The 13,555-nt window shown below is 36.0% G+C and overlaps 1 protein-coding gene across 1 annotated transcript in view; it reads right to left on the minus strand.

The window, feature by feature from the left end:
- LOC108749324 (paired box protein Pax-3-B-like) overlaps nucleotides 1-13,555 on the minus strand; it is a 20,100-nt gene that overhangs the window by 6,135 nt on the left and 410 nt on the right. The window contains exons 2-3 of the mRNA XM_018487933.1: nucleotides 13,242-13,495; nucleotides 4,342-4,518 (exon numbers count right to left, since the gene is read on the minus strand). Of these exons, the coding sequence (XP_018343435.1) occupies nucleotides 4,342-4,518; nucleotides 13,242-13,495 (431 nt within the window). The remainder of the gene's footprint in view (nucleotides 1-4,341; nucleotides 4,519-13,241; nucleotides 13,496-13,555) is intronic.

The raw sequence follows: 13,555 nt of genomic DNA on the forward strand, positions 1-13,555 counted from the left end.
AACGGCTAAAGTCTCAATAATAAAGGTATTGTAAATTGAAAAATAATTTAATGACAAACAATATAGAGGATAAACGAATAGGTAACATCGGTTAATTGTGTATGAAAACTTTATTAAACAATGAGGATTGATACGACACATTGCAATTGCAATCAGAGAGAAAATTAATTAATTTTTGTTAAAGTATCTAAAAATTGAACTGCAGAGATACAGATGTATAAATAATTTTGTTAGACCATTAAAGTAATTATGTAAAACGCTTAAACGTTGATGACAATCCTACAAAAAGTTCAAGCATTCTGCATAATTATTTTGATCATCTAACAAAATTATTTTTAGATCTGTATCTATTACAGCTACATTGTTTATAGATACTTTAGCGGAATCGTTCTTTCCGTGTGCATTATATTAGAAAATTCCTCCTTTCTTTGTCAATGTGTTACGCTATCGCTAATAATATGTATTCAAAGTTGTATACGTTGCGCTTAAGATATACCGCGTGTCCGCCGTTTTTGCCCCGTTTCTCGCGAGCGACACGATATAGAAGCGAAGAAACGAAAGTCACGCTCGCGTGCTAATATCAACGTCAACCATCGGGCGTAAAGGGTCCCATCGAGACTCGCCTCCCGACCCCAATTACGCGCGGATTCATCGTGGAAGGACGTGGACGTCGTTCGTACTTACATGCATGCATCATCCGTCATTCGCGTTTCTGTCGCGGACTTTGCCGAAGAGCCGGACTCGGAGAGTCTTGGGAAGAAGCGGAAGGGACGGGAATCCGGGGAAGGTATCCGTCAATCCGGTGGACGACGCCGGGAAGATTGTGAGGTAATGGAAACCAGAGGCGCAGGCAGACTTGAGCAATTATCGGTCGTTACGTACTATTATTAATAACAATAATGACGGCTAAACCCGGCAGAGAGTATCGCGTGCGCTCCCACGGATGAAGTGCGTGCCGGGGTATATAAACGATGTATCCACCTAATAGGTATCCATGCCGCGAGCAAATTCCTTGCCTCGACCTGCTATCCCGGTCTTTCTCTCTTTCTCTCTTTCCCCCCCCCCCACCCCTCGTTTCTTCCTCTCCTCGTCCTTTTTAGCTTCTCTCTGTCTTTCCGTCCCTGTATCTATCTTTCCCTGTTTCGATCCCACCGCTCGATCTCTTCCCACCCTTGTTGCCTTCAGTTTTTCATTGTTGCAGGTTGCTCGTTCGGCTTGCTCCTTCGATTTGCGGATTTGCTCCTGTGCACGTGTGTGTGTGTGTGTGTGTGCGTGTGTGTGTGCGCGTGCGTATGTAAAATTTTTCAGCGGAGAGTGCCGTTTTTAATAAAAGAAACCGCACGAAGCCAATTTCGTTAGCCAGTTAGGGTTACTCGCGAGCACAGTGGATGGATGTCCAGTCCGCCGTGGTTACAGGCCGAGAAGGCCTGTATTCAACGGCGCGTCGCATGCGTGCATTCGCGGGCGAGGTGATCTCTTTTATGAATTGATAATGAGAAATTAGTGTAATTACACGGCGGACCTGTATGTAAGAGCGTCGCGATGGAAACTACGAACAAACAACCGGAACGCCTTCGGCATTGTCCATTCGATTGCCGTCCAGTTATCCTAACGACCGCAGTAGTGACGTGTTAAGCTTATATACAGCACGCTTGAAATTTTGGCCATTTATCCCGTGTAGTCTCTCAATCCGTCTTTGAATCAACCCTCTGTAATCGATGTAGCGAGGAGTTAAAGCCGCAACCTCTGGAGGCACGAAAATCGATATAATCGAATGATATTTTTAGTTCATGAATATGAATAAACGTGATATCGCGATGTAATTCGTATCTGTTCCTGGCGATTATAAGGGCATAATAAGGGCCACGGCGTACGGAAAGAAAGCTTAAGCAGTAAGACGTAAGCAGTGAGAAAATCAACATGTTGGATTTATTTATTGCCTATGACCTTACATTCTCAACTGTAATTGACCGATTCGTTTACTATTTACGTTTTACTGTTTAAGTTTTTTTTTTTTTCTATATACTATGGCCTTAAGAATAGACTTACGTATTCCTATAATATGGAGCTGTCACTATCGGTTTAGAACGTAGATATAGAAGAATAGAAAACGCATTCCCTGATTTTTAGCATCTGCAGTACTCTCTTAGAAAACGTCCAACTATTTTAGACGGAAAGAGAGAGAGAGAGAGAGAGAGAGAGAAAATATGATTCAAGCTATCTCATTCTTTTTAAACTAATAACGACAACTTCATAATATAACAGTCCGTTATTATATCTATTGTTTAGAAAGAATAAGACACCTTGAATATCATCTCTCTCTCTCTCTCTCTCTCTCAAGTATCAAAATATTAAAGAGAGATGCTGATGTGGTTCAATTCTTTCTAACGGAGCACATATCTTAAAATTGGAGAATGTGCAATCTACACCTGTTACATCTATGTGATTACATCGGTGATGAAGTGACCATCCGCTTATGTCGAGGGGATTAATTGCTCATCGTCGTTAAGTAATTGGTCGGCCGATTATAGTATATTATATTCACCTCGGACGCCTAAGGAGTCCGTATCCAGCGAGATGAAGACATTACCGGCGGCGCCGCGAGAGAGCAGGCCACGAACGGTATTTTTACGAGCGGCTCGTAAAGTTAACGAGGACCGCGAGGTAGGTAGGCAGGTCTACGAGAAAGAGAGAAACTCCGGCGTTCCACGGCGATGCTCGGTGGCTCGTCTCCATTTTTTATTGTTCACCTCGGCGCGCGATCCTTCTTCTTCCACCTCTTTCTTCCTTTCCTCCGCTCCTCCTCCCTTCGCCTTTTCTTTTTCTTAGCTTCCTTCTTAGGCTTTCTGGCCTTTCCTCGAATACGATCCGGGCTACCGTCCACTCGTATAGGTACCCGACAATTCCCGATCTCGTTTAGAGTCTAAATTTCCGCGAGTCTCACCGAGTTGCGTTCTCGCGTGGAAAACCGCACTCGCGTACTCATCTTGAAAGCACCTCGATCTGCATTAACTCGTTCAAACATGACGGTCGAAGGTACGAGGTACGAACAACAACACGAATAGTCACGAAGAACGCAAATGCCGGAAAGCTCGGGGTGTGGTTTCTCAAGTGTTCAACCTTGAGATATATATTTTTATATTTATTCATGTTGTAAACGACATGAATCTCTATTGATTATAAAGAAAATGGCATGGGAAAATTGTCATCGAAGCTAATGTAATTTGACAGCTAGATACAATAGATATGGTATGATATATATTACACTACGGCAAATTCATAAAATTTCGAATTTAATTTTACTAAATCAAAGAGCGGCGAGAATCGAAGCTTCGCGTTAGTCTCTCTCTTGGAATGTAGAGAGGCCAATGACTGATGCAATCGTTGGTGAATTATTCAAGTTTGTTGTGCCGAGGTGCTGAAATTTAATGCGTGAAAGAAGTGGTTATTACGTGTTAATTCTGGCAAGCTAACGAGCTTCGAGTGGCCGATGCGCTCTTCATGACGCTCGTTATGTTTGACCATGCCTCGTAAGTTTGACGCTATCCCCTGTTCTCTGCCTTGCTTGGAATCGTTCGAAACGTTAACGCTGTATCGTTTGTGGTCGCCGGTAATTGCCGCGTGAATCACAGAGAAAGGTACAATCAAGAATTATGTAAATTTCGAATTAAAAAAAGAGGTACAAAAAGAGAGGGAGAGAGAGAGAGAGAAGGAGAAAGAGAATCTAAGAAAAAATACCTACGGTCCAAAGAAAATACAAAAAAAAAACAGTTTACTCTTTATTCTTTGAAAAAAAATAGAAAGAAAAGAAAGCTTCCATTTAGATATAGGAAAATATGATGTTAATATTGTTTCTCTCACGAATAGGAATTATTTTAAAACTTTATTTGACAAATATGACAAAAACCTTTTATATCAGTCTATCTAATAGTTCTCGACTTTGGAAAATCTTCTCTTGTGCATCTCCGATATCTATTTTTCTCTCATTTCCGGAGGATCGATGATATTCTTAGAACGTAGAATATAAATGGACGATTTCTGCCTTGACTTCGTATCGAAATTACGTACGTACGTAATGCGTGCGTGGCGTTCGATACTCGCGATAGGTATAGTGGTTGACGAACATAATAGCGATATGTCAACGGAGTAGTTTCCCTACGTAAGTTCTCGTGTTCGGAATGTCACCCAATAATTTGCATATTCTTATCGTCAACGATAAGAAAAAAAAAAAAAAAAAAAAAAAAAACAACGTGGGTTATAACATCGAGCGTATCATGAACGCGATTCTCCTCGCGTAAGGCAGCTCGCGGTAAATCGCAAATAAAAATATACTTTACAAACCTAAAAGTTTCGTAACGACTGCGCCCTGTTGGTTTAATGACAACACGTGATTGGCGAGATCGTTGTAATGCCTGAGTGCTCCTAATCCGTGTGACAATTCGATTAGACGTTGCCGCGATGCGTTGCCATTATTGCCACTGGCGAAAGGACCGGCCGTACAATTTTGTAAATTCACACCTGCAATCAGAGAAATGTTTCATTGTTATAATAATAAATGTAATAATAATAAAATTGTCATTGCCGAACAATTAATGATAATTACTAGGACGAAATCTCGGTCGAAACCTGCTTCGATTACATTTTATTATCACATCTTCGTTCTTGACTTTGGATTATTTTCGTAAACTAGTTAACAAGGTTCGAAAGATTGATGATTTTTACAGGTCTGAAATAAACGAGGATCTACTTTTCTCACAAAGATCCTTTTTAGGATCCCGAAAATCAATTGAATGCTTCGTTAAATTAACAATCGGCTGCGTAATCGCTGTGACGAAAGTGGTCACGGTCAAATAACTTGACGTTGAGGCACTTTAATTTAAGTTGCTAAACGTGATCTCGCGATCCTGTTATTGATATGATTTTAAGGAATGTTAAAAGCGCAGTCAAGAGATACCTGTCATTCAAATTATGATTAATAATTAACTTATATTCATATTCGCATAGATATTATCTCGCACAGCATTTATATTCTTTTTAATAATATATTACCATATTACCAGAACTTTGATTTCAGGTGTTTATCAATGTTATTTCAATGTATTTTCAATGATTATCATTGCTTTTAAATTAACATGCTAATCAACTTTCTAAGTTTCTTGGAATGAAGTCTCACTTTGAATGAAAGCACCGCCACTACTGAAAAAAATGAAAATATTTACACTCCTGAATAAGTTTCACTCTTTTGGAATAATTTTATGTTTCACATAATCTTATTTTTCATACTTTTGTTTTATTTATATAATCTAATTATCGTACTATATTTATGTTAAATTCAAGGATTGCAATTTTTTATGTGATTGAACATTTAAAACTTCTAAAACGAATAACAAAAAATTGTAATAAGCCCATACATTCTTTTAACGTTACAAAAAATATTTTCCTCTTTTTCTGTTACGAGTTAAATAATCATAATTTGTACACGATCTGCGCAACTTCTGATTATTGGTATAACTTGATCTGAAAACCACCATGTTTAATTTAGATTTTTTTTTCTTATAAAGTGAAAATGTAGTAATAGTATTTTTAAATGGTAATAAGCTAAAAAGAGTAAAGTGATATCGAGAAAGCGAAGGATATGCTAAGTGGAAAATTGACTCGTAGGAAATAATCTTCAAGGAGAGAAAACGTAATTACATAGCATGGCCAAAATAAAATCGCGACAAGGCGAAACGAGGTTTCGAAGCGTAAATCGACGCGAGCTTAAAGATAATATGAATTAAATGTGAGATAGATGTTAATTACTGTACCGGCAGTGTCTGCGATCAAAATTATGATGTGCTTATTATAGGTTCAGCTTCCTCGTAATCGCACTGTCGACTAATCTTAACAACGTTTAGTGCGGAGAGTCGCCCAGATGCCAATTTACGATCGAACGATATATGGCAATATAAAGAGCGTGTAATACCTGTCATTTTGTAAACGAGGAGTGCAATAGCTTTTTATCCAGTCGATCTTACATAAGGAGTTCGGCGATCGCGGGAGGAGACCGTCGGGTGAAATTAAATTCCGAGTGTTGGTAGAAAACAGGTCCGTCGTGCTCATTTGTATCGCGTTGTTTTAATTGGTTTCAACGAGTGAACTCAGCGTGAATTCGCGGCAGTTCGTTTACATAGTGAGAACGTCTAATTAATTAGTCTTTTATGAGTTAAGTGTATTACCAATCAGCTCGGTAAATGCATCTTGCGCAGATCATTTGCAATTTGTTATTTACGTAATCGAACAGTCACTTTTGCACAATTTATGACGATAATGTAGTTAATTGCTCCTCATCAGGAATACAGTTAATCAGTATTTAAATTATATAACTGTAATCTGGAGAAGGAAAATTGACACGATGTTTTTTGGACGACGAGAACGATGAGAGGACTCGTAGAAAAATTTCGTAATCCGTATTGACTTAGCAAGAGTCGCAGAGAAACTTTTTACATTCAGGGTGACTCCTTTGATTTAGAATATCTCATACAAAGGCTAATATGATCTTATTCAAATACATATTTTCAGATCTGTATCTAGCTAAGTTTCCAGACACTTCAGCAAAACACCGTTCTTTCCGTGTACTTTACATTGATAAGCGTTAGCTGTAGTAAATACATTTTATATATTCTTCACATTTTTATTATCTTTTATAGTCTTTTTGATTTATTACGATTAAAAAATATCGTTGCTACATTTTCACTAACAAAAGAATCTAAGTTAAATATTCGATAGTAAGATCACATTAATGGTCATAAATTTCGTAGATTGTGTTTAAGTAACGACTATTTAATCAAAGAGAAGAAAAACATGTCAATTATATTTGTGAAACTTTTTTTCGAGTATTTTTGTTACAAAATTGACGTGCTATTAAAGTTATTTCCCGAGAAATCTCGTGTGCAATGGTCGCTCGAAACGTCGGATAAAACTTATGCGAATCCCGCGAGTCTCGCGCCTATCCCATCCGCTTCGAATGGCACATCGGGCGCGCATTCCGCGCTCGTTTCGTGTCAAAGCGATCGGAGGTGTCGTGAAAACGAAAGTAGCCGATACACAGAAAGAAATGCGTCCCATCGCGTCGCGTTGCATCGACACCACCAGCGGGAACCGGTTCTGAACGAGTTCTGGCATCAGGCCTCACGGTATATTCGTCCGTACATTCGAAATCGCCGCCAGTAAAGACCGATCGCTTGACACGGCAGTAATAGATAATAGAGAGAAAAACTGGAAGGGGCCGATTCTCTCTTTCTGCAGACTCGGCGACTTCGTGAGATCGTTCACTCTGCGCTTCCGATGAGTGGTTTTATCTGGACTGAGTGCAGATGGCTTCAAGTAAAATCGCGTCGCGTTACGAGTGTTTGCTAACGGTGCACGAATAAAGTTAACTCTTAAATGCAGACCATTCGTTGCGACACGCACACGAATAAAGATAAAACGCAACAGAACACACTTAAATTATTTAAAAAGAATGTACAAAGGAAAATGAATGCATGCAGATGTGAAGTTCATATCGTATCTGTAATATGTGTATGGTGGAAAGAAAATTAATCGAATACAGAGTTTGAGATGATACAATGGCATAACTTAAACTATTCCGCGTGTAAAAAAATTCATAAATTAATTTGCGCTGAAATTTTACCTGCAAGATTTTATTTCTACTCGATTAAAATTAATCTAAGACTCAGACTATATATAAATTATATATTTATATATAAATATTTAGAAATAAAATCTTGCAGGTAAAATTTCAGCGCAAATTAATTTATGAATTTTTTTACACGCGGAATACAACTCAAATAAACACATAGATGCGTTTACACTCGAGGACAGCGTCTCGCAAAAAGTAATCTTATATCTGACTAAGCAATCTGATTATAATTTCTACAGAAATCGTGTTAAAAGTAAATTGTACGTGTAATCGACAATTACACGGGCAAACATTTTACGTAATAACTTTTTGATTAATTAAGTCCGTTTGATTAAGTCTATGACGAGTTGTTACCCAAGAAAGAATTGAGGACGAATTTAATGACATTTTAAATTTCATTTAACAAAGAAAGATGCCCATATTTCTTGGTGCAAATATTATATATTATATAATAGAACGTAATTATAAAATTTCAAAGTAAAACTATATATAGTACGTCATGCGTCACTGTGATCATGTATAATATGCTAATTACTCATAAATTTTATTCATGACGTCATATATTGATCTATTTTTGTATTTTATATTAATATCCACATATTCCATATAATATTCCAAATTGAATGTTACCGTAAAATTATGCAATTTGATCATATTTATAGCCTTGAATGTGCGATTAGAAAAGCCATCTATTCTTTTTATCTTCTTACTAATAGATTAATTTGTTATTATGATTAGAAATGATAATAAATGCGGATTATTACGATTTAGATAGATGTAGGAAGTATAGTTCAACATGAAGTTCACACGGAAAGAACGAATTTTGCTGATGTTCTTATGGGCAAAATCCGCATAGTAGACATTGCTCGGGCCGTGTCAACATTGTCCAAACGCAATTGGGCAAGGCTGGGCATGTATTTGAAATACTTTTATTTGAAAAACAGTATTGGTAAGACAATTATATTTTGTATTTTGCATTTCATGGGAACATATAAAAGTATTTTGTATTTTATACTTCAGTATTAATAACAAAAGATTATGAAAGTATTTTGTATTTTGTGTTTCAAATACTAACATTGATAATTAATCTTATTATTTGACATTATTTTACAGAGTAAGATACAAAAAGCTTTCAGTCTTTCGATTTTAAATACTTTTATGTAATCCGCTAAAATAAAAAATACAAAATACGCTTGTATTGCAAATAGTGCGTTTTAAATAAAAGTATTTCAAATACGTGTCCAGCCTTGTGATTGACAATGTTGACGCGATCCGGACAATGCTGACATTGTATAGCAGGCAATATTGCCCATAACATAATCTAAAAATTTAGATGGATACAAGTCTGAAAATAATTTTGTTAGACAAAATTATTGACACATCAAAATAATTATGTAAGAAGAATTATCTTATCATCCCCTGTGCCATAAAGTGGGTGTTATTTATAATTTACTAGTTTAGTTAAATTTTTATAGATACTTGAACAAAAAGCTAATGAGAAAAAGAATAGATACTGCGAAAAAGAAAATTACAATTCTTAGCGAAACTGTAACCTGGTTAGCAAGTAATATATTCTACGCATAAGTGCATATATCTTCGCGGACACTTTCGACGATTGGTCGTCAAAGCTATAAACAAAGTACTGCGCGAAGACAACTATTAGTCGTTAACAGATATACCTGTTTCAAAACACTCTGAGTACGGTTGTAAAATTCCATGGCATCGTCTGCTGTCAAGTATCGAGTTCAACATCGGAAACATTCGTGAACTTGTATCGAATTTATTCATAACTTTTAATTCACAAATAATATTATCAAATCGCAATTTCAAAGAATCAATTTAGATATAATTCGGCATTTAAACAAATTGTATTCACTCAAATACATAATAAGAATTATAAGAATTATATGAATTCGCGAAAAGAGTGGCTTTGCTGAAGTATTTATAAATTTATTCATTATCTCACCTAGAATTCTGATAGATTTAATCAGAAAAAATCCCGATGGAACTTCGTCCATTTTTTCCACTAGAATTACAATCCCATCAAACCATTTTTCTCATTAAATTTAATTTTAATCATAGACCTAATAGAAAAAAAACACGCATTGGCTTTAATCTTATAATATCTGTGCTTTGTTAGAAAGAATTCAATCATATTAGCTTTCCAATTCTATCAGCATCTCTTAACTCAATATTTTAGAGAGAGAAAGCGATAAATGATTTAAGCTACTTCACACTTTCTAAATAGTGACAACTTTATAGTAATCTACAGCCTCTTCTTACATTACAATCCATGATTTTTATGATGAATGTTACATTGTCGGAAAAGAATGTCACTCTTTCAACGCAATCATCAGATACGACTTCGTTATTTATGTATTAGTATATCTTTCATACGATAGTTCATATGGCCAAGTGCCATAATGTGCTACCAGAACACCTGAAACACATTTTCTTTTGTCCTTTTTTGTCTTTTTCCCTTCCTTTCCGCTCGCTCGTGAACGAAGACGTTGCGTACGTGGTATCTGCCTCGAAACGATCTGGGTGTGGTCGTAAAATCTCGTGGTTCAGGAACGAAGTGCTCCGCAAACGCGAGAGTACCCGCGGGATGGACGGGTATTGAGCGTTAAACGAGAGTAATACGTTCACCGATCCGAAGAGAAGTACTCGCGTTGCCAACGCATTGAAACCGGTTCCGAATGAGTGCGATACTTGGTAGCCCCCGTGCTCTGGCAAGTGCAAATCGCGGAAAGATCCGCGAATGCGCGGTAGTTGAACATGTCGTCGTAGGCGCATATCCACTGCTCCCAATCGAGCATGTCCTCTTATTCTTTTATCAACGGTTTTACGAGGCAAGCAACCAAGGAGCATTTCACGCTGCATCAGGCAGCATCGTAGAGAGCGAATAAGGAGTTCGCCATATTGCATTCGTGTGTTAAATAATATCATAAGCGCCGAGTTGTACAATCGCGGCGTTTCGCTCCTCGTCGTTTTTTAACAATTTAATTAGCGGCCGAAAAGAGGCGGCGGCAATCGTTGATATTGAACTGTAAGTATCCACCGAACGCGTCGCGTTTGTTTAATTTATGCAGAAAAACTTGGGTATTTCCTGATTATAATTAAATATTATGGTTTTTTTTTTTAAGATTGGTTAAAAATATAGCTAGATGTAGATCTAAAAATAATTTTGTTCGAACCTTCGAAATTATAACTATGTAAGATATTAAAGTTGATTGCTAGAATGTTAAAATTTTTTGCAGTATATCAACGCTTAGTCTTTCCATATAATTATTTCGATGGTTCAATAATATTATAATATTATTAAAATAATAATATTATTTTCAGATCTATATCTAGATAAATTTTTAATTACTTTAGCAAAATGTTCTTTTTGTGTAGATATTTTGAAATTATTTAAACTTTTATAAACTGGTTTATATTCGACATACAATAATTTATATGGCGATTAAAATCATGATATACAAAAGTTTATATGGCGATTAAAATCTGAATCTCTGAAACAGAAATTATTTCGTATATGTTGATACTGTTCTGATTTACTCTTCTATTTTTACAATTCACATAAGTTGAATATTATATTTCAAAATTACGATCAAGATTTCGTAATACTTCCGAGATTTTTTTAAAGGCAAGAAATGCTTCCATTAGCGTTAGTTACGAGACAAGTCCTGTACAGGTGTTCGCCTGTACAGGTGTTCAATGTTAATTGCAGTTACCATCCCGCATCGAAAGGTTCGCGCGGTGAAAGATCGTGAAACGATTCATAATTTAATTAGATACTTGGTTATCTCTCATCAAACAAGATATAATCGATATACTCATTTATCGTCATGTGTATCATATGTTTAACTTCTGCGTTATCGGGAACATAAATAATTAAATTGTATGTTACTGTTATTATATTTGCAAATTATATGTTTATTAGTTGTTCCATATAACTGTACTCTCTCTCTCTCTCTCTCTCTCTCTCTCTCTCTCTAGCAAATTAACAACATATTGTATTAAACGTATGCATATTATATAAAACAAAATACAGTTAATCAGAAGATTATCTTTTCATTCTTTTAATTTTTTATAACATTTTTCGAAATGGTCAAAATTTATTTCAAAAACATACGATATCGTGTCTGTAGAAAGAAATTTGACAAAATCGATGATACAAGATTTTTCCAAAAAAAATTATTTTATTATCACAAGCTTTATAAAATTCCCACGTTTTTTTTTTTGCATTACCTCGTTCTTTCATTTCATTATTTGTCTCTAATATTGTTCATAATAGTTGCCAAAGTATATTCAGGTGTTTCGGATATTCGATCTTTCCACTCACACACATTAAATAACTGTTTAAAATTTTAATAACGCCGTATTGTGCAATTTTGATATAATAAAACCCATGAAACGCATGAATTGTAAATAATGACGTACGTGACGTATTTCGTAATTATCGATTTATCATGACGTAACGAAATTAATTGGGCCTTCATTGCTTACACATGCGCACACATCTGTCTTATCTCAGATATCCAAGAAAGAAAGAAAGAGAAATGTAATCGAGACGTATACAAAAATATTACTATAACAGAACGCACCAGCATCTGCATGTCGTTTTTAGTAAGAATTAAAACTTGTTACAACGCATATAATAGATATTTAATTGCAACAGATTTGAATGAAAATAGCATCATTAAGATCTTTCTAAAATGCCTGTATAAGTATCAAATTATTAATGTTGGTCAATTTAATTTGTGATATTACTACAATAGTTCAATCGAACTGCGTTTCGAGATCGAAAAAAATCAATTCGGCGCGCAGTTTAAATACCTAGTATAACTACACATATGTAAGTACGTATAATATAAATTCACACCGAATTATCTAAATGCCTAAAGCCCAGCTTAACCGTTAAAGGCTTTATTTCTTACTTGTTGTGTAATCACATTTACAGTCTTAAGAAATGCTTTAATGTTCTTCAATGTAAATATTTATCTTCTCATGATTTATGTTGATGTTCCAATCAATTATTATATTGAATCAATTATTATAATGAGTTTAATATCCCCGAAAATCTCGTTTATAATGAATAAGAATGATTTTGCTAAAAAAATCTAAAATGTTGCTGATAGATATAGATCTGAAAATAATTTTGTTGAAAATTTAAACTGTTTGTTAGAAATCAAACTTTTTTGCAGCATTGCTCATTATTTTTTTAGTTTTTACCGTAATTATTTCAATGATCCAACACAATTGTTTTTAAATCTGTCTCCAGCAAAATTTTCGATCTTTCAACATAATTGTTCTTTCCATGTGACTTCAAACAATTATTGCAATAACATTTGTATAAAGAGGTCGTGCTTATTTCAAATTGAACAATGATTTAACTTGGTACCTGTTATATTATTATAACAGAGAGCTACCGTGTGAAAAGAAAACAACGAAAAAAAGTCGTGGGAACTAAATGGAACGTTAAATCGAATTCGGCGAGAATAATCGGATTCGATTCGACTTAAAGACGCGCGAATATCTTCGCATTCCTACTCACCATCGATCAGGGAAGCAGGTACATTCAACTGCTGGTGATGATGCGCCGCCGGATGCTGCTGGTGATGGTGCGGCGGATGTACCTGCAGCAGGTGCGATCTCGTCTGGGAGAAGGTCGGCGACGGTGGTTCCCAAGGTCGGGCGACGCCAGTGCTGGCGGGAACATCCTCGTCCTGACAGCAGAACTTGTCACTTGCGCTCGAGGCGGTCGTACCGGTGCAATTCGCGACCCCGTGTCTGTCATTATTGTTGCTAATCTCCCCGTTATTATTATTGTTGTTGTTGTTATTATTATTGGTACCGCTACTGCCATTG

Source organism: Trachymyrmex septentrionalis, unplaced genomic scaffold (genome assembly GCF_001594115.1).
Source record: "Trachymyrmex septentrionalis isolate Tsep2-gDNA-1 unplaced genomic scaffold, Tsep1.0 scaffold29, whole genome shotgun sequence".
NCBI classification, from domain to species: Eukaryota; Metazoa; Arthropoda; class Insecta; order Hymenoptera; family Formicidae; genus Trachymyrmex; species Trachymyrmex septentrionalis.